The sequence below is a fragment of the Heterocephalus glaber genome, unplaced genomic scaffold (assembly GCF_053883595.1).
Source record: "Heterocephalus glaber isolate CG9 unplaced genomic scaffold, H.glaber_assembly_v1.0 deba00001140, whole genome shotgun sequence".
NCBI lineage: Eukaryota > Metazoa > Chordata > Mammalia > Rodentia > Bathyergidae > Heterocephalus > Heterocephalus glaber.
In genome coordinates, this window is record NW_028258200.1 from 24,041 (window position 1) to 45,360 (window position 21,320).

General features: G+C 50.8%; 1 protein-coding gene and 1 long non-coding RNA gene across 5 annotated transcripts in view; one reads left to right on the top strand and one right to left on the bottom strand.

The window, feature by feature from the left end:
- On the top strand, nucleotides 1–16,942 carry LOC147828336 (cytochrome P450 1A2-like). 4 transcript variants are annotated; one of them, XM_087210224.1, is made up of 7 exons: nucleotides 1–111; nucleotides 11,515–12,354; nucleotides 12,832–12,952; nucleotides 13,275–13,364; nucleotides 13,726–13,849; nucleotides 14,619–14,705; nucleotides 16,200–16,942. In XM_087210224.1, exons 2-7 carry the CDS (start codon nucleotides 11,524–11,526, stop codon nucleotides 16,492–16,494), a joined length of 1,548 nt encoding a protein of 515 aa, XP_087066350.1. In that variant the 5' UTR covers nucleotides 1–111; nucleotides 11,515–11,523; the 3' UTR covers nucleotides 16,495–16,942. The 4 variants fall into 4 exon arrangements, with proteins under 4 accessions (XP_087066350.1, XP_087066349.1, XP_087066348.1 ...); XM_087210223.1 differs by lacking the exon at nucleotides 1–111 and adding an exon at nucleotides 10,477–10,613; XM_087210222.1 differs by lacking the exon at nucleotides 1–111 and adding an exon at nucleotides 10,487–10,698.
- LOC147828337 (uncharacterized) overlaps nucleotides 15,511–21,320 on the bottom strand; it is a 20,597-nt gene continuing 14,787 nt past the window's right edge. Inside the window, exon 2 of the long non-coding RNA XR_015450935.1 lies at nucleotides 15,511–17,325. This is a non-coding gene — a long non-coding RNA (uncharacterized LOC147828337). The remainder of the gene's footprint in view (nucleotides 17,326–21,320) is intronic.

Consider the following 21,320-nt stretch of genomic DNA (forward strand, 5'->3'; position numbering starts at 1 on the left):
AGGGGTTAGAGACAGCGGCATAGAGATGAGTCGCACAGCAAGAGGGACACACTGAACCCAAGAGCTGGTGCGCCAACGGTGGCCTTAGGCAGAAGAACAGGACACAAGGAGGTACTGCCGGCTTTCTCAGCATCCTTCCAATCATTCTGCTCGCTGCATCACTGATTCAGCCTGAGCAGCCTCACAGTCCCCAGGAGACGTCTGTGCTTCAGGCCCAGGTAGGGTGAGACCCACACAAAGTAGACGAGAGTGAGGGACTCCTAGGTGCCCGGGCTGCTCTGCAGCCATGTTTTCCTCTCCTTCCCAGAGTCCCTGCCCCTTCACTAGCTGGAGAGAATCACAACTGGTAGAAAAGCCCTCCTGTGCTGGGCACCCCAGCATGTACCCAGAAAATCCCTGCTTTTGGTAGAAGTGTGTTGCTTTGCCCAGGGTCCCAAAGGGGGTGTTGATGCCTAAGGAACTCCTTAGCTAATAAAGCCAGCACCTTGCCCTCTGCTCAGCTGGAGAGACACGTCAGAAAGGCAGAGCCTGATGATGCCCAGCAAGCTGACGTGGAGCCTGGAGTGCTGGCACCTTGACTGGGGCAGGCTTTTCAGCCAGGCTTCAAAGGGAGCCCCAGGGGTACACAGGAGGACACGCTCAGGCCTGGACCAGCACCTCCATCTCCCCAGACCCTGGGGCAGGAGTGGGGTGCACTGGGGCCTCGGAGACCTTGCCCTTCTCATCACCAAGCCTCGTCTGGGCTGCAGCTGCAGTGACAGGAGGGGGCCTCCCTGAGCCCTGGGCAGAGAAGGAGGTGATGAGCAAGAGGCTCCAGGACCTTGGCCTGGAGCTGAACGCCCAACGCTGGGTCAAAGTTTGCTTGCCTTGCGTGAGAAGCTCTTTGGCTGGGATTCCATAGTGATTGATCCTCGGGGCAGGGGTGGGGGTGGGGAGGGCTCTGGGCTGCTGGTGGGATGTGGACAGCCAAGAGTCTTGGCCTGGCAGAGTCCTCGGGTCCAGAGCCTTTGGTCAGCACTGCCGGGCAGTGGGTGGCAGGGGCACAGTGGGCAGGCAGGACCCACAACAGGCTCCTTACTCCATGGTGGAAACAGGAGCTGTGCGCCAAGCCTGTGCTGAGCCTGGAGAGGCCAGGGACACTACGAGGGGAGACCCGGGGTAATTATGCCTGTTGACCTAGCATAATTATTAAAAGGTCCTGGCTTGGTAGTAAGTTCTGCGGTCACCCCAGGGACAGCAGGGATCTAAGGGTTTTATGGGCCCAGCATCCCTTCTTCCTCTTGGTGACACCACACCCATCATTCTTTGGGGATCACCCGACTACTCTCAGCCATCAGGTTTGGTGGGCTGATCCCACCGCAAGCCAGGCCAAGGACAGCCTTATGGAGGTTTTGATGAAGTCACTGGACAAAAGAGGTTTTCTGGGGGTGGGGGAGGCTGTGCTGATTAGAAAATAAATCTGGAGCCAGGTGTGGTGGCACACATCTGTAGTCCCAGTAATCAGTGGCTGAGGCAGGAGGATCACCATGAGTTCAAGGCCAGCTGGGCTACACAATGAGTTCAAGCCCAGCCTGGAATACAGATCAAAACTCCAGCTCAAAAAACAGAAAGGTTTGGAGCTGCCAGTGGCCCGTTTTTAAGAAAGCCACCGAGGGAAGAGAGAAGAGGAAGAATGGATCGCATTATGCACCTAGATCTAGCTATTCCTGAAGCCATAGAACATCATCGTCACATGAACAAAATCCACTGCCCCTTCTCCTCTTTCCCCTCCTTTTGCTTCATCCTCACTTCTGCCTCTTTCTCTGTTTTCTCCTCTCATTCCCGCTCTCCTTTTCCTTTTGTACTATGAGTCAGGTTTTGAGAATTTGCAACTGCAAAGAATTACAACCCAAATCTGCCAGCCTGGGAGTCATACCCACCCAAGCTCTCTGAGCACTTACGGCTGGGCACCTAATACACACCCCAAGAAGATCCACCCAGATGGGACAGAGTCCTAAGACATTACTCCTGTGAGCCACACGTGTGGTGCGCAACTGAAATGCCAATACTCTTAGAGGCTGAGACAGCAAGCTCACACGTTGGAGCCCAGCCTGGGAAATTTAGTTACTTAGTGAGACTCTATCCCCATAAAAAATTGTAGAGCCAGATGTAGTGGTGCACACCTGTAACCCCAGCACTCAGGAGGCTGAGGCAAGAGGATTGTCTTGAGTTTGAGGCCAGCCTGGGCTACATAATCAGACCTTGTCTCTAACTTAATGAATTTTTTTATTGTTGTTCCAGGGATCGAACTTGGGATCTTGCGCTTTCGAGGCAGGGGGCGGGACCCCTGAGCTCAATCCCAGGCCCTAATTAATTAATTATTTTAAAAGGGCTGGAGGTGTAGCTCAGTGGGAAGGCCCTAGGCTCAACCCTCAGAACCAAAATAAAATTCTTCCTAACAGCTTCCCACTCCCCTACCCCTGTGCAAAATGTGGAAACTGAGTCTCCAGAGCCCCATGTGGGGTTGGGTTGTTGGAGGGCAAATACCTCTGGTGTGGCAGAGTTGACTGGTCAGTCTGTGCCTGTCGCTGTGCCCGTGTGCCTAGAGCAGGGGCCAAGGGGGCCCCCAAGGAGGCAGGAGTTGGGGGACTTGCTTTAGTGGAGTGAGGAGCATGTTTGTTACTAACGTGTCACACTGTTGAGACCTGGGTAGCATCTTCAGCTCGAAGCAGTACTTTCCTGGAGGGGCTGCTGGTGGGGAAGAAGTGGTTCAAAGAGGCCCGGGGTTCCAGGCGGGGGAACCATGAGTGGGGATGTGCAGAGGCCGAAAGCTGGAGAAGCAGTGGGAGGTTGGTGGGAAGGCTGCATGAGGCGCAGAAGGGATGGGAAAGGGAAAAGAGAGGAGTGGAGGCACTGGCTCCCACGCTGAGCTTAGGAGCTCAAAGCTTGTTCCCATGTCTTGTAAAACCAGTAAGTAATTTGACTAGGGAACCCACGTGCTTGGTTTGCAATTTCAGAAAGTTCACATAGGTGGCAGCGTGGAGCTGGGGCTGGAGGGTTAAGGGCCTGGATGGAGTCCAGCTGCAAAGAGCGACTTAAACTTAAAATTAGATGAGACAACCCATTCGGGACCCCTCCAGTCTCTCAGGAGCTATTCATAGTCCCCAATACATTTTCCTACCCTTAAAACAGATAAAATTAGACAGAAGCCAGGCCGGCTGATGCTCGCCCCTCTCCCAGGAGAATCTCAAGTTCAGGCCCAACCTAAGCAACTTAGCCACTTAGCAAGACCCAGTTTTAAAATAAAAATTTGAAAAGGACCGAGAATGTAGTTGAGTGAGGTCTCTGGGTCCAACCGCCCCAGAATTAGATAAAATTTAAAATTCTATCCACATTTCAAATGTCTGACAGCACAGCTATAAAATGTTTTCTTTTCAAGGCCTTGGGCGTGCTAGGCAAGTGCTCTACCAAGGAGCTGCACCTGCAGCTACAGAACATTTGCCATCATTGCAGGAAGCTCCATTGGACAACACTGGTCCAGGGGCAGGGAGGTCGAGTGGAAGGTCCCTGTGAAAGTGCTTGAGGGAGAGCAGGGCCTGGTGGTGCACGCTTGAAATCCCAGCACTCAGGAAGCTCAGGCAGAAGAATCTCAAGTTCAAGGCCAACCTGAGCTACATAATGAGACCTTCTCTCCAAAAACAAACAAACACCCAGAGCTTGGGGGAAGTGGTGCCCAGAGCCTGCGGCAGGTGACCATTTGGCCATTTGGACACAAGAAAGCAGTCAGTGGCAAGGGCTGCTGGGTATTCAGGTCCATATCTAGAGATTGGTGAGACATCACCACCCCACCACCCCAGCACACAACCAACAACCTAGCTATTTATTTATTTAGAGACAGGGTCTCGTTATGTGGTCCAGGCTGGTCTTGAACTCAAGGCGATCCTCCTTCCTCAGCCTCCAGAGTCCTGGGATCACAGGTATGCAGCAACACACCTGGCTCCCCACCCCAGCTTTAATTGCTCATCTGTGCACCTGCAGCACCTGTCCTCTGAGCACAGGTGAATGGGGCTCGGCTGCTCCTCTCCAGAGCCCACAGCCTGCATTGGAGCTTGGGTAGGTTGATGTCCCAGAGCCATGACAGAGCTGAGACACAGTGGGGACAGCGGGGGGCTGCCATGGCTGCCTCTGGTCACCACCAGCTCTAGGTGGCTGTGGCACCTGTCCCTACGGTCACCTTCACCCCAGCCATGACCTGTACCCCAGGCCCCTCCTCCCAGGATGGTGAATTCCCAGTTCCCACTGCTGCCTCCTCCTTTACCGACTGCTCCTCCCCTGCCCCTGGCTTTGGTCCATGACTCACACTTCCCTCTGACCACCAGGAACATGAGGCCATCATAGGAGCCACTTCACTGGGCTGCTGTGAAGCCAAAACACAGATGACTCCTGAGAACCCAACCACAGAGCTTGGGGCATAGCAGGTGCTCAATAAACTCTAACCATCATTACTCTTCTGGAAGATGAATACAGGGAATTCTCTATTCGGTGTCTTCACAGACTTCCCTGCAAGTTCACAATCTTGCTCGTCAACAGTAATTTATTCAACAAATCATTTTCTGAATATATGCTACCTGTTAGTTCCAGGGCAAAAGACTGGAGATATGAAGAAAAGCAAGCCAGGGCCAGGGATTTAGCTCAGTGGTTCCGCCACCTGAGTTTGATCCCCGGTACCCACCCTCTCCCCAAAAATAAAAAGAAAAGTAAGCCAGGTGTAGTACCTGCCTGTTAATCTCAGCATTCGGGAGGCTGAGGCAGGAGGAAAATTGTGAGTTTGAGATCAGCCTGGACTACATAGTGAGTTCAAGACCATCCTGTAACACATAGCAAGACTTTGTCTCAAAAAATAAATAAATAAAATGAAAGGGTAACAGCAGCCAGATTTAACCTAATACATTCTACACTTCAGTTTAAAATGGTGAATTTCATCCCATAGATAGATAGGTAGATTGATATCACCAGGATTTTTAAAAGTGACAAAAAACCATAGAACTGCACAACATAAAAAATAAATCTTAGCCAGGTGTGGTGGAGCACACCCATAATGAGGCAGAACCACCGACCATTCCAGACCAGCCTGGGCTACATAGTGACTTCATGGCCGGTCTGAACTACATAGCCAGACCCTATCTCAAAAGACAAACAACAACAGAAAGAATATACCTTAATTTAAACCATAAAGTGGTGTAGCTCAGTAGATGGGCACTCATGTAGCATTTGTGAGGTCTTATGTTCCATCTCCAGAATCACGCAAAAAGTTCAGGCTGGGCTGGGAATTTAGCTCAGTGGTTTTGCAGCCTGCGGCGTAAGCGCAAGGACCCAAGATTGATCCCCGGTACCGGAAAAAAAAAAGTTCCGGCTGGCCTTGAACTCAGTATGTAGCTCAGGCTAGTCTCAAACTCAGGGATCCTCCTGCCTCAGCCTCCCAAATGCTGGGATTATACGTGCGTCCCACCATACCTGGTCTGCTTTTATTTTTTATATCAATGAAATCATGCTATGTGTGCTCTTTGGGGGGGGGCTGGAATTTTTAAGCTATCTTTTTATTAGTGTATGTTTGCAATCAGTGGTATCTCAGTTCATGAACTTAATTCTTTCCATGATTCTGGTCACAAATCGAATTGGTCAAGAACTGAATCAAATTTCCCCATAAGGTCAACCTTGAACCTAAGCATTGAATTTTATTTGGTTCTCATCCAATGCAGTTTGTGACCAGTATCATGAAAAGATTTAAGTCCATAGATAGAGGTACCACTGTACTTACGTTTATTTTGGGGGAGTTGGTACAAGTATAGGTCATATCTTGATCATTTTCTGTCCCTTTATCCCCACTTCTTGCCCTGTCTCCTCCTTCTGGAATTTTTTTTGTAGCAAAACATTTATTGGTACATTTTACACTGTGCTTTTTTGTTTGTTTTGTTTTCTTCTGGGGATGGAACTCAGGTCCTTGCGCTTGCACAGCAGGCGGTGAAACCACTGAGCTAAATCCCTGGCCCTATTGGTACATTTTAGACATACATAATGATAACACCCATCATAGGGGATTGCATCTGTAGATGATACCTCTCACCTCTCTTTTCCCATTGGCCCCTCCCCTCAAACCTCTGCCCTCCCCATATACAAAAGCTTTGTTTCCAGTTTTTCCTTCTATTTTTTTCTTGTCCCTTCCTTCCTTTCTCCCTCCCCTCTCCCTTGTTTCCCTTCCCATTTCAACATTTTCTTCCCATTTCCCAATATCTATTATACATTTTAGTCCTTATTTCCACTTCCGGGTTCTCACGCCAGAGAATGCGGTATTTAAACATGTGTGTCCGATTTATTTCACTTAAGAGTATAGTCTCGAGGGCTGGGGATTTAACTCATTGGTTCCGCCACCTCCTTTGCAAGGGCAAGGCCCAGACTTCGATCCCTGGTACCAAAACAAAAAACCCAAAAAACAAAAAAGAGTATAGTCTCAAGGTGCATCCTTTTAGCTAACATGTGGTTTTTCTCTATACAATGGAGTGCTACTCTGCCATAAAGAAAGATGAGCTTGAGACATTTATAGCTAAATGTATGTTTGTTTCTTCTGGCCCTTCACGGTTTTATTTCCAACATTTAAATCTTTGATCCATTGGAATTTATTTTGGTGTTCAGGAGGTAAAGCCACTTTTTTCCAATATGAAATATTGAATAATGTATCTTTCCCCACTTAATAAATTTTGGGGGCCTTTTTAGGTTAATAGAAATATTGAGTGGAAAGTACAGAGGTCCCAGATATCTCCATGGAGCCTCCTCTATTACTAACATTTTGTACTAGTCTAATACATTTGTTACAATTGATGAATGAATATTAATACATTGTTATTTAACTAAAGACCAGCCTAATGTGGCAGCACACACCTGTAATCCCAGCATTTGGGAGGCTGAGGCAGGAGGATTTCTGTGAGTTCAAGGCCAGCCTGGGCTATATAATGAGTTTGAGGCCAACCTGGACTATGCAGCAAGACCTTGTCTCAAGAAAACCCCCAGAGAGAGAGAGAGAGAGGACCAAACCCATGCAATTAGAAGCTGGGATTGTGGTCACTTTGGAGAGGGGAAGACAAGGATGCTGAGAGGGAAGAGGCCACGGATCCTGTCTCCTCTGCTAATATGAGAGCTATTACGCACTTCGTCAACTTTATAAAAATTCATTGAGCTGTATTTCTCTCTCTCTCTCTCTCTCTCTCTCTCTCTCTCTCTCTCTCTCTCACTCTCCCCAGAGTCTCACTATGTAGTTCAGGCTGGCCCTGACTGAACCCACTATGTATCTCAGGCAGGCCTGGAACTCACCACGATCCTCCTGCCTCCACCTCCCAGGTTCTGGGATTGCAGGCATGGGCCACCATGTACTACTCAAGAAAACATTTAAAAGAGAATAGTCTCTCCTAGCATGTGAAATGGAGGAGGAGCAGAGGAAGGGGGAGGAAGAAGAGAAGAAAGGGAAAAGGGAGGAAACAAAGTAAGAAAAAATGGAAACAAAGCCTTTGTAAATGGGGAGGAGAAGAAGGGTTGAAGGGAGGGGAGGGGATTGGGGAAAAAAAGAAGAATTAAGATGTATTATGCACAGGAACAGGTCTCCTTGTGATCCATATATAGTAATTAAAAAAATAAAGGGCCAGGGATTTAGCTCACTGGTTCCGCCACCTGCTGCGCAAGCCCAAGGACCCGAGTTAGATCCCCGGTATCCTCCCCCTCCCCAAAAAAAACCAAGAAAATAATCTCTCCTGGAGAAATGTCCAAATATTTATGTGGATGCTTCCCATTTCTTGGGAGTGGGCTACACATGGCCACTTCCTTCCCAGGGGTACAGTATGGGAAGGGAGAGAGTAACCTCACAGGGAGGAATCTAACTCGACTCCAGCCAGCTACCCAGTCCCGTGGACCAGGCTGTCACGCTGCGCTGTGTGCCCTGTGTGTTGTGACAGCGGCGGGACTCGCCCCGAGGTCTTCCCACCACCAACCCATAGCCTTAGGCTCGCCCTGAGCAAAACCCCAAATTCTAACAGTGGGAAATCCGCAAAACACCCGGTCAAGACTCCTGACGGTTGTCAAGGTCACCAAAAACAAGGGTAACCCGAGAAAGTGTCATAGCCACAGATCGTCCAAAGACCCATGATGTTTAAATATCTCGTGGTATCCTAGATGGGACCTGGGACAAAAAAAGGACTTGAATGCAAACTGAGGACATTTAAATGCACCGTGGACTCCGGTTCATCAGTGAGATGGTGTCAGTGGTCTGTAACCCCAACCTCACTTTAGGCCTCGTCCCTCATTGACTGAGTGGACCCTGCTGGAAACGGCCTTCCTGTCCCCTCATCCACAAGATCTGCTCTGTCCCTCTCCGAGTTCCATCCTTGCGCCTCAGCATCTCCATGAGTCAATCCCACAGCTTCCTTGTTTTCAGTAGTTAAAGTTCCAGTCTAATCCAAGCCAAATTTTTACTCCTCAGCTAGGAGTGGTGGTGCTCACCTGTAGTCCCAGCATTCTGGGAGGCTGAGGCAGGAGGATCATAAATTCTAGCCCAATCCAGGTAATGTAGCAACTTAGTGAAAGTCTATCTCAAAATAAAAAAGGGGCTAGGGATGTAGCACCATGTGAAGGCCCTGGGTTCAATTCCCTGTGCGGCAAAAAATAAATAAAAATTTTTTTATTTCTCATATCCAAGGTAAGATTTGCCCCCAGTTTCCTCTTAGATGTGACCAAGACCTTGGTCTAGCTTGAAGATCTCTTTGCAACAATGAACACCCATGTGACTTCATCTAGGTTCATGATAACTGACATTTCTCTTGAGTACTTTCTCCTGATTGATAGAAAAGTAGATAGGCATGTGACAGATAAATAGATAGGTAATTGATGGAAAAGGGTTTTTTTTGGGGGGGTACCAGGGATTGAACTCAGGACCTCGTGCTTGCCAGGCAGGCACTGTGCCTTCATCCTGGGCCCCGTATTATTATTATTATTATTATTATTATTATTATTATTACTGAGACAGGGTCCCTCTGTTGCTCTGGCTGGCCTTGAACTCTTGGGCTCAAGTGGCCCTCCTCCCCAGCCTCCTGAGTAGCTGGGACTACAGGTGTGCACCACTGTGCTTGGCTAAAGTGTACTCTTTTTTAACCATTTGAAAGGAAGTTACAGGCATTAGGACACTTCCCCCTCAAATAATACAGTATCAAGCTCCTAAAAACATGAATACACTCCCACAGAACCATGATACAGTATTCAGTTCACATCTAAGAAAACTAGCATTTATTCTAGAAAATCATTTAATCTCCATTCCATGTTTCTTTTTCTTTTTTGGTGCCAGGGATCAAACTCGGGACCTTGCGCTTGCAAGGCAGGCGGCAGAACTACTGAGCTAAATCCTCGTCCCTCCAGTGCATGTTTCTATGTCCCCAAGAGTCCCAAAAATATCTTCCATGGCTTTGAAAACAATTTTTGGGGCCAGGGATTTAGCTCAGTGGTTTCACTGCCTGCTGCGTAGGCACCAGGACCCGAGTTCAATCCCCGATACCAAAAAAAAGAAAACAATTTTTGGTTAAATCTAGGATCCAATCCAAGTTCACATTTTACAATTGGTTGTTACATCTCAGTAGCCTCTTGGCTCTAGAATAGGCCCTGGTCTTTCTTAATGATACTGATCACTTTGAAGAGCCCAAGCCATGGCCATGAGAAGCAAGCAGCTAAAAGCAAGGACTTTTCATTCACTTTTTAATTTCTTATCATCTGTTCCACAGGAGGGTGGTAGAGGGGTGCATTGATCACCTCTATGTGGCTGAGACCAAGTATCTGACATGAACAACTTACAGGGGGGAAGGGTTTATCTTGGCTCACAATTGCAAAGGTTTCAATCCATGGTTGGCTGGCTCCAGAAACATCATGGCAGAAGGGCCTGGAGGAAGAGAGCTGCTCACCTTATGGCAGCCAGGAAGCAGAGAGCTGAGAAAGAGCCCAAGAGGAAGAGGCCAGGGGCCAGACATAGTCCCCAAGGTCATGCCTCCATGACACACCCAGGAGTGTGCTTTATTGTCATAGGCACCTCTCCATCCAACCAAGTTGACAGTTAAGATTAACAGGGTCTATCTTTAGAAAGTAGGACCCTCATTGTCTCCTGTTTTCAAATGGGCACTTGGGCTGAGATTTGGAGACAGCTGGACCATGTCCCCTTCCTGTTCAGCTTGGACTGCGTGGCCAGAGGCAGGAATGGGGGCAACACAAGGTCTAATTTCCACTCCCACCAGCCTGCCCTGCCCTTGAGAGAGAGGAGAACCCTAACCTGGACCCTGTAAAGAACTGGACACCCAGACACCCACGACCCCTCCTGGCCTGTCCCCAGAGAGCTGTCCTGAGCTCTGAGAATAGGTGGAGCTGTGTAGTCATTGCCCAAAGCCAAGGCCATTCCTTCCGACTTTGTTCAGCGATCCAATTTTGATATCAGGTAACCAGGCCAGCTGGGCCTATCTGATGGGGGTGGCGTTTATAAAAGCCCCCTCATCTGTAGCCAGAAACCCCAGACGGGCCCCCACAACCCTGCTAGTCTCCAGCACCTGCTTCCACAGGTACCTTCCTGGGCCTGGTTTCCAGTCCTGCGTCCCCTGCCATGGATTCTGGGGACTGAGAGAGATGGAGGAACAGGAACTACAGGTAGGGGTAGGAGGCCTGAGTCCTGCTCCCTGCTGATCAGCTCTGGGTTCAGTTCCTCCATTTTTCAGTGAGTGGTTTGCACTGGCCCATCTCTAAGGACTCTTACTGGACAGAGAGATGGGGAGGGAGAGTAGCCTTGACCTGGCTGCAGCAACCTCAGCTTCCAACGCTGAGAGGGGACAGGAGCTATCCTTGCAGGAGGAGCTTTGCTTGGTGTTGATAAAGGGTGCTGTGCTATCAGGGGCAGGGGCATCACAGGGGTCTGCATCACCCCTGGGAACCTGGCCTTCTCCATGCTGGGGAAGGGCTTCCTGTTGCCAGGGTATGGAGAGGGTATCAACAGGAAGCCCACCTTGATATGGAGCTTTGACACAATGCACAGCACACAGTCTGTGCCAGTAGTGTCAGGGGGTCTGTCCTTCACATACATCCCTGTGTTGGAGGGATCACTGCCTCCACTACAGCTTCAGAATTAGAAATGAGGGAGAGGGCCAGGGATTTAGCTCAGTGGTTTCACCGCCTGCTTTGCAAGTGCAAGGACCTGAGTTCAATCCCCGGTACCAAAAAAAAAGGAAGGAGGGAGAGGCAGGGATGGGAATTCAGACACCTGAGCTGGGGATCCTGGGCTCCTTTCCAGCCCTGGGCTCTCTCACATGCTCAGGGCACCTCTCAGGATGCCTCTTAGTTCTCTGGGGTCCAGCCTCGAGCTGAGCTCAGAATGCTTCGGTACTTACTGAATGGGTGACTGATTGACTGAATGAACAGACAGCACCATCTCCATCCTCAGCCTGTCCCTTCCACCCTTCTCCTTTGCAGTTGGTACCGATGGCATTGTTCCAATTTCTTCCCTTCTCGGCCATGGAGCTGTTCCTGGCTGCCACCATCTTCTGCCTGGTACTCTGGGTAGTCAGAGCTTCCAGGCCTCAGGTTCCCAAAGACTTGAAGAGACCCCCAGGACCCTGGGCCTGGCCGCTGATTGGGCACGTGCTGACCCTGGGCAAGAACCCGCACCTGGCTCTGGCCAAGCTGAGTGAGCGCTATGGGGATGTGATCGAGATCTGCATTGGCTCCACGCCCGTGGTGGTGCTGAGCGGCCTGGACACCATCCGCCAGGCCCTGGTGCGGCAGGCTGATGACTTCAAGGGCCGGCCCGACCTCTACAGCTTCACACTGATCACTGATGGCCAGAGCATGACCTTCAACCCAGATTCAGGCCCCGTGTGGGCTGCCCGGCGGCGCCTGGCACAGGACGCCCTGAAGAGTTTCTCGGTGGCCTCAGACCCGGCCTCATCATCCTCCTGCTACTTGGAGGAGCACACAAGCAAGGAGGCTGATCGCCTCGTGAGCAAGTTGCTGGAGTTCATGGCAGGGCCTGGGTGCTTTGATCCCTACAGCCACATGGTGGGGTCGGTGGCCAATGTCATTGGCGCCATGTGCTTTGGGAAGAACTTCCCCCAGACCAGCGAGGAGATGCTCAGCATCTTGGCAACCAGCAATGACTTCGTGGAGAACGCCTCCTCTGCCAACCCCGTGGACTTCTTCCCCATCCTCCGCTACCTGCCCAACCCTATGCTGCAGCGGTTCAAGAGGTTCAATGAGCGGTTCCTGCACTTCCTGCAGAAGATGGTCCAGGAGCACTACCAGGACTTTGACAAGGTGCGCCTGGGATGCGATGTGTCCGTCCAAGGTGGCCATGAGGCAGTGGTGCTGCCAATACCTGGCGGGGACCGGGGACCGGGGGCCATCCCTCCCCACTCTGGGCCTGTTTCCTTATCCTTATAGCCTCCCTCTTGGGCCCACTCAAAGCCCTGGGAAGAAAAGCCTGTGAAAGGCACCTGTTATTAGAGGAGTGAGAAAGCTTTTGTTCTGCAGGAACCTGAACCCCAACAGCAGCTAATCCCCAGCTCCGTGTCACTTTTCTTCCCTGTGTTCACACCAACCTCTTCCTCCTTTGACCTGGAGCCCCAGGGTTTTCAGGAAGAAGGGTCAAAGGGGCATTAATGACACTTTAAACCAGCCAGGGTGGCCCCGCTCCTAACGCTCACCCTGCCCAGGCCATGGGGATGCACCAGGTGGGCTGGGGCTGGGTCCAGCCTTCGTCCTGGAACTGTTCCCAAGCATGTGTCCCCTCAGAACAATGTCCAGGACATCGTCAGTGCCCTGTTCAAACACAGTGAGGAGGACCCCAGGGTGAATGACAACCTGATACCCCGGAAGAAGGTTATCAACCTGGTCAATGACCTCTTCGGGGCAGGTAGGAGCCAGAGCCCCGCACTCTGCTCACACACATCTGTGCCAGCCCGAGCACAGCCACGCACCTGCCGACCACGTACCGGCTGGTCCAGGACACAGACACCCAGCCTGGGATCAGGGTTGGAGCTCAAGCTGGGCCGTCCAGTCCCAGTGGAAACTTGATCAATTCTCCCTCCTTTTCTGGGCCTCAGGTTCCCTGAATGATAATGAGTCAACCCCTGCCCTTTGGAAAGATAATGCCTGTTCTGCTCCTAGGGGTGCATGGGGCTCATGGCTTCCTTGCTCCTGTCTCCTTCTTTTTCCTCTCATTCGGGGTTCCCCAGGCTTTGACACGATCACCACCGCCATCACCTGGTGCCTCCTGTACCTTGTGACCAACCCAGAGATCCAGAGGAAGATCCAGAAGGAGCTGGGTATGTGATGCCCCAGCCCTGCGCTCAGGAGGTACTTGGGCCTCAGGGCATTTGTTCAATCTAAAAATATCTGTTAGAGTTGGGCGTGGTGGCATGTGTCTGTAGTCACAGGAGGATTGCAGCAAATTCCAGGCCAGCCTGGGCTACACAGCAAGACCGGATCCCCAGATAAAATAAATTAAAATACCTGTTATGTCCCTACTATGTGCAAGCCCAGGTCCCGGAAAATGTTGAGTGGATTTGTAGAGTATCAGACATATGAGATGTAGTCCCACACAGTGACAAATGGTATGATGGGGGACACGGATGCCATGGGGCAGTCCTCGCAGCTCCTGAGCTCTGCACACCCTCGTTTCTGCAGACACTGTGATTGGCCAGGACCGGCGGCCCCGGCTGGCAGACCGACCCCAGCTGCCCTACCTGGAAGCCTTCATCCTGGAAGTCTTCCGACACTCCTCCTTCGTGCCCTTCACCATCCCGCACAGGTGAGGCCGCATGGCCTGTGCCCCTGGGCCCTGCCATGTCCCCCTTCCCAGCTTCTTGGTGCCTCCCCTGGCTCCTTCTCAGGGTCTCCTTTCCAGCCATGACACCAGCTTCCTGTGGACCCCCAGCTCCCCGTCTGGCCATTCATGATCCAACCATGCAGAGCCCAGGAGAAGGTCACCCTTGTGACCTCAGCTGTCACACATGCCCCCTTCTGCAGCCAGGCTGCCCCACCAACCCTCCAATCCAGCTTATGCTGGAACTGTTGCCTGGACAGACTTCTAGCCACATACCCTGCCCTTGCCCAGGGTCAACCCCAACCCAAGCTTGATGTCCACTTCCACCTACATGTTGGTCCAGTTATTCCAGGAGCAAGAGGCTTGAAACAAGGCGGGCATGATGGCACACACCTGTAATCCCAGCACTCTAGGAGGCTGAGGCAGGAGGATCACAAGTTCCAACCCAGCCTGGGCAACTTACCAAGGCTTTATCTTAGAAAGGGAAAAGACTTGAAGCACTAGGGCCTGCCCAGACTGCCTGTCTCTGCACCCAAAAATGGCACAGCACACAATTGGGCACAAAGAGAAGTTTGTGCACCATGTTGAAGTGGAGGAAGAGCCAGGATAATTTCCCCTCCTCCTTGCCCCTCATACCGTCTCTCACAGAGGGGCATGGAGACTGCGGGGCACAGATGTGAGGTAGGAGGAGGGAGGAGAAAGACGCCCCAGCTTTCCAGCCCCCAAGCATGACAGAGCCCTCTTCCCTCCTCAGCACAACCAGGGACACCATACTGAACGGCTTCCACATCCCCAAGGAGCGCTGCGTGTTCATCAACCAGTGGCAGGTCAACCACGACCCGTGAGTATGCGGCATGGCGGGTGCTGTGGGTTTTGCAGTCGGGGGAGCTGTTTGTTCCCTGGAACTGTGTATGCAAGGAGGAGACCCTCAACTGCTGGAGAGTTTATGCCAAGAGACAAAATTCAGATCAGTGTGTTCTATGGCGCCCCTAAGAAACGGCCAGGAAGTCTGCAACAGAGTTTGCCAGCACAAAATTCTACACTGGTGGGTAAGGGAGGCTACTCTGAGGTTCTGAGCCCACAGACTGCTCTTTGGAACCCCACTTTAGTCTACAGCAAGGGGACCACAGATTGTGCCATCCACTCTGGGACACTCCTGAGTGTGAAAGTGTTATCCACACTTGTGCCATCGATAACCATTTCAAATACTACACATAAATTAGGGCCTTCTATGATTGCCTTTGCTACCACCATATTTGGGGTAGGATGAAAATGAACATGTTTTCTTTTTTACCATCATCATCATCAGCATCATTATTATTACTTGTTTTTTGAGACAAGCTCTCGCTATGGAGCCCAGGCTGGCCTGGTGATCCTCCTGCTACCTGGCTTTGGTACCGGGGGTCTTTGCGCTTGTGCAGCAGGCAGTGAAACCACTGAGCTAAATCCCCGGCCTGTTTTCCTTCTCTTAATGTCTTTCTTTTTGTGGTGCTGAGGTTTGAATAAGGATCTCATACTGAACTACATCCCCAGACTTGTTTATTTTATTTATTTATTTGTTTGTTTATTTTTCGTACCGGGGATCAAACTCAGGACTCTGTGCATTGGAGGTGGGCGGAGGCATCACTGAGCTGAATCCCCGGCCCATTGTTCATTTTATTTTGAGATAGGGTCTCACTAAGTTTCTAGGCTGGTCTTGAAAGTGAAATGCTCCCACTGTGTCCTCCCGAGTAACTAGGATTACTCAAGTGTCACAGTGTCACTGACTCTTTCTGCTTCTGCATCTTTCTTTTATTGTTTGTTTGTTTGTTTTTGGCTTCTTGAGGCAGAGTCTCACCATGCAGTCCAGCCTGGCCTTGAACTCACACTGTAACCCAGGCTGGCCTCCTGAGTGCTGGAGCTACAGGCATGTACCACCACTGGCGGCTGTTTCCTTTTGACAAAGCATTATTTCTTCAAAATAACAAATTAATCAAGGCTGATCTTTGTTGGTTTTGTTTTGTTTTGTTTTGTTTTGTTTTGTTTGAGAGTGTTTCACTATGTAGTTCAGGCTGGCCTTGTAGCTCAGGCTAACCTCGAACTCAAAGTGATCCTCCTGCCTCAGCCTCTCAAGTGCTGGGATCACAGGTGAGTGCCACCGCACCCAGCATGAGGCTGAACATTTTAGAGGGAGCTCTGTGAAGGAAATAAGCACCAAGCTTCCCCATTTGGTCCCATGCACTAAGCCTTCATTCTCTCACTGTATTCGGACACCTGTGCTCTCTACAGAAGGCCAACTGGGAGCCTCCTGGGCCTCCTGGCCTCCCCAGCCCACAAGGTCCTCTGCTCTCTCCAGGAAGCAGTGGGGGGATCCCTCCGAATTCCGCCCCGAGCGATTCCTCATGGCCAATGACACTGCCATCAACAAGACCTTGAGTGATAAGGTGCTGCTGTTCGGCCTGGGCAAGCGCCGGTGCATCGGAGAGACGCCCGGCAGGTGGGAGATCTTCCTGTTCCTGGCCATCTTGCTGCAGCGGCTGGAGCTCAGCGTGCCGCCCACCACGAAGGTGGACATGACCCCCACCTACGGGCTGACCATGAAGCCGCCCCGCTGCGAGCACATGCAGGCACGACTGCGCTTCTCCAAATGAAGGGGCCTGGGTAGCCAAGGCAGGGGATGGGCACCTGTGGGGCCTTGATCTTCTTTCTCTCCTCTTCTTTGTAAAGAACAGTTTTAGCTAGGGGTGGTGGTAATCGCAGCACTGGGGAGGCTGAGGCAGGAGGGTGGCCAGCCTGGGCTACATAGTGAGACCTGTCTCAAAAAAACAAAACAAAAAATAATAATAAGTAAATAAATAAGTCGAACAAAGCTCTATGGAAATACAATTCTTGTTTGGGATTTTTTTTTGGTACTGAGGATCAAACTCAGGACCTTGCGCTTTCAAGGCAGGCGCCGAAACCACTGAGCTAAATCCCCAGCCCTGCAAATACAATTCTTAAGCCATAGAACTCACCTTCTTTAGTGTATTCACGCAATTCCATTTTCTCTGTCTCTGGACCTGTCTGCTCTGCACTTTGCATATAAATGGAACCATGAAATCTTCCGTTTGTGCCTGGCCTGTCTCATAGAATAATGAGAGAAGAATCGGCATAATCTTTCCGGGGTCCTTCCACACCTCAGGAGCCCTGATTTTTTGAGTTCTGAGCCCAGGCCTGGGTCTGTCTCTCCTTCGGCATGGCTGAGTTCTTCTCTCACTGTCCCTCTTCCCTCTGTTCCTGTGTGACCCGAGTCTGAGCGCTTGGAGGGCACAGGGAGGAGAGGGTCCAGCTTGGGAACCAAACCCGGATGAGCAAATAAGGAACTTTTCTGCCCCATCCCAAAAGATAGAGCGTGTGACTTCTCAGCAGGCCTTCATTTGCCCGTCCACAACCAGGGGAGAACAGGCTCCCTGAGGCGCTTCGGTTCCTCCAAAGGTCCAGGTCTCCTCAGGGACAGAAAATACAGCTCACAGGATGGAAGGAAGTGTTTGCAAAACATCTATCTGACAAAACATTAATACTCAGGCAGCCAGGTGGGGTGGTAATCCCAGCACTGGGAGGCTGAGGCGGGAAGGTCAGAATAAATTCAAGGTCAACTTGGCCTACATAGGGAGACCCCATCTCAAAAACAGAAACAATCAAACAAACAAAAGATTAACACTCAGAATGTATAAAGAACACTCACAACACAACAAAAAAGAAACAACTCAATTCAAAAATGGCCATGGACGGTCTTCTAAGGAAAAAAAGTCACAAGAATGGCCAAGAAGCACTGGGAAAGATGTTCGGCATCCTTAGTCACAAGAGAAGTGTAAGTCCGAGCCACACTCTCCACTCCCCTAGGATGGCTATCATTGTTTTTTCAAAATGGGATGATATCAGGTGTGAGCGGGTGGAGAAGATGACCCTGCTGGCCGGGCTGTGAAAAGGCACAGGCCCTGTGGAAAGACAGCCGGCAGAGAGCGGCTCCTCAAGAAGCTCAGCACCAAAGCAGCACAGGGCCCAACAGCTCTGCTCCTAGCTGTGCATCCTGAAGGATGAAAACCAGCGCTCAGCAGAGACGTCCATGGATGCTGGTACCCACCTGACAAGTCAACGGGTGAAAACGCCACACTGCCCACCACCAGAGGAGTGGATGTTTTATTTTATTTTTATTTATTTTCATTACTGTTGTCGTTTCAATTTTGTTTTGTGAGACAGGGTCTTGCTATGTAGTTCAGGCTGGCCTTGAACTTGCAGTGACCCTCCTGCCTCAGCCTCCCAAGTGCTGGGACTACAGGTGTGTGCCACCATACCTGGCTGAGTGGATTTTTAAAAATGGAAATACACACAGGCAATACTGTTCCGCCACAAGAAGGAAGGGAGTTCTGGCCCAGGCTACCTCTTGGAGAAACCTTGCAAAGTATTATGTTATGTGAAATGGCCAGCATGGTGGCACTGGCGTGTAATCCCAGCACCTGAGCCTGAGGCAGGAGGACTGCTGTGAGTTCAAGGCCAGCCTGGGTTGCATAATGAGTTCAAGACCAGGATGAACTAAATAGCAAGGCCCTGATTCACAAAACTAAAAAAAGGAATTTAAAAAAAATATATTACATTAAGTGAAGTAAAGCCAGCAGCAAAAACAAAAATATAGGTACGGTCTGATTTCATTTACATGAGGTGCAAGGAAGAGAGAAAGAAAGGAGAATAGAGGCTGCCAGGGGCCAAGAGGAGGCAGGAAGGGGTGGAGGCTGTTATTTAATGAATGCACTTTCTGATCAGGATGATGAAAGAGTTCTGGGAATGGACAGAAAGGGTTGCACAACATTAGGAATTTACTTAGTTCCAGAACTGTAAATTTCAAATGGTTACGATGTTCAGTTTTATGTCTACTTTACCACAATCATTTTGTTTGTTTGTTTTGGAGGCAAGGACTCTCCATGTAGTCCAACCTAGTCTTGAACTCACTATGCAGCCAAGGCTAGCCCCAAACTACTGTGATCCTCCTGCCTCAGCCTCCCGAGTGCTGGGATCACAGGCGTGTGCTACCACAGCTGGCTACCACAATCTCTGTAAGAAAGAGAGACACAATAAAATATTGTGTGTGATTCTCTTAAGAAAGAGATGGACTCTCAGAGCCTCAGAAAGATGTGGAGGAACTTTAAATGTATATTGCTAAGTGAAAGGTGACATACCGTGTGATTCCAACTCTGACATTCTGGAAGAGGCAAAACTATGAAAACAGAAAAAGACCAGGGGAGGTGAGGACTAGGGGTACAGCTCAGTGGTACAGTGCTTGCCTACATCGTGAGGCCCTGGGTTCACTCTCGGTACTGGAAAAAGAAGAAAAAAGATTACAAGCTCAAGGTAAGAGATGAATGGCAAGCAAAAGCAGACAGAAGTTTAGGGCCATGCCACTACACCCTATGATACTGTGGTGGTGGTCAACCATTGGTCATACATTTGTCAGAACCCACAGAACCTTCTGGGTGCGGTGGCTCACACCTGTAACCCAAGCACTTTGGGAGGCTGAGGCAGGAGGATGATAAGTTTGAGCCCAGCCTGGGCTATCTAGTGACCTAGGGAGACCTGTCTTGACACAAAGAAGGGCTGAGGATGTAGCTCAGAGAAAAGATCCTGGGCTCAATTCCCAATGCTTTTTTAAAAAGAAAGAGTTCTTCCAGTGGCATTATTGCCCACCATTCTGGAAATAATCACAGCTGTTGTGGTTTTGAAGAAAATAGTACATCTCAGAAGTATAGGCAGATGCTCGGTGCTGGGTCCCAGGGGAGGAAGCACGCCTCAGGTCCTACTCATCTGTGTCCTCAAATCCAGGGCACAGGCAAGGAGCCTGCAGCTGGGAGAGAGCCAGCCCAGTTCGCAGCAGAGATGGGCACAGCTCTGTCCTGGGGACCCCACCTGAGGGGGAACAGGGTGCAACCAGCACCAGACGTCATATTCCTAGGGAAGGAAGAAATGCTCCTGCCCAAGGACTGCTATCCAGCAGGAAGACACAGCCTGGCACTCAGAGTCCCCCCTGTCTGAGGGCAGAGACATGGCCTAGCCCCAGGAACCCCAGACTGAGGGCATCATAGCGCCTCTTCCAGAGCTCCTGGAGTGGAAGGAGACTCCCCTATGCACCCCTGTTGCACACATAAAATATTTGATGTTAAACCAGGTGAGGTGACGCACACCTGCAGTCCCAGCACTCAGCAGGCTGAGCCAGGAAGATTGCTGTGACTCCAAGGCCAGCCCGCACAACAGAGCAAAACTCTGTCTTACAATTAAAAGAAATGAAATGAAGTAAGTGATGCTGCCACGTGTCCATCCAAGATCCAGCAAGGCCCAGGCCCCTCGGGAGGTTCAAGGACAGATTGCACTGGCCACTGGTCCACTGGTTATCCACTGGCCACCACTCTGCCCGGCCTTGAGTGGACCAGTGCTAGCCTGAGCGTCTCACACACCTCTGGCCAATCTTTAACCGGCTGTAAAAAGGGCCCCCTCTCCCAGAGCAGAAAGAACAGGACAGAGACTTTGCCCCTGTGCTTGTTATCCTGTCCCCACCGCAGGCCAGGGACAGATGGGCCAGTTCAGTCCTGGCCCTTCCTGGACACACACATTCTTTTGGGCTGTCCTCACGTCAACCTCAGGAAGTGGGCACCATGAGGTCATCTTGGAATGGAACCAGGGCTCAGAGGTTACAAGCTGCAAAGTGGAGGCTGAGAGGCTCAGGACCATACCCCACACCCCAGGCCTGTCTCCCGCACCGTTAGGACAATGTCCATAGAACAGACACCATGTGGTCAAGAGAGGAGTCTGCTGGGCCAGGCTCATTTATGAGCCAGGCTTATGGGTCAGGGCTCACAGGTCAGCTGGCAGTGGGCCTCGTTGGGGCATTGTCCCACTCTGACTCAGGGGTGGCAGGCAGGTGAGCAGCTGGAGGCAAAAGCAGCTCTTGCCAGGGGACAGCACAGCAGACCCAGGAGAGACAGTGACACACAGGAAAGCTGCTTCGACACAGGAACCACATGGAGTCTAACGCACCCTCCTCTTGTTCCCAGCCTTCGCTGAGACTCTGAGCTGGACCTCCTGGGCCACCGTCCTTCCCCCAAACCTGCTCACTGCTTCCTGCAGGGAACACTGACCCTTCACCCTCAGGGGGTTTCCCCCAAGAGTCCCCTGGTCCCTGTGCAAATGGACCCAGTCCCTGGGGTCCCCTTCCACATCCACCCAGTGAATCTTGTCCTGGGACAGTTTACTCCCCGGGAAAGGACTGCTCAGGTGACAAAGGAGCCTGAGGCCAGCACAGACTGAAACAGTAGGGAGTGCACTGTCTGGCGGGGCCAGGAGATGGAGAGGATGGATTTTCCTAGACCAGCATTTGTTTATTTAATTTTTAAAAATGATTTAGTTTGTTTTTTCTTTCATGACAAGGTCTCACTAAGTAGTACAGACTGGC

Bases quoted from the DNA above. Each gene is read 5' to 3' on its own strand.
- LOC147828336 (XM_087210222.1), top strand. From the start codon at position 10,519: ATGGGGGTGGCGTTTATAAAAGCCCCCTCATCTGTAGCCAGAAACCCC. The intron at 12,355-12,831 runs GTGCGCCTGGGA...GTGTCCCCTCAG, and splicing joins ACTACCAGGACTTTGACAAG to AACAATGTCCAGGACATCGT. The intron at 12,953-13,274 runs GTAGGAGCCAGA...GGGGTTCCCCAG, and splicing joins CAATGACCTCTTCGGGGCAG to GCTTTGACACGATCACCACC.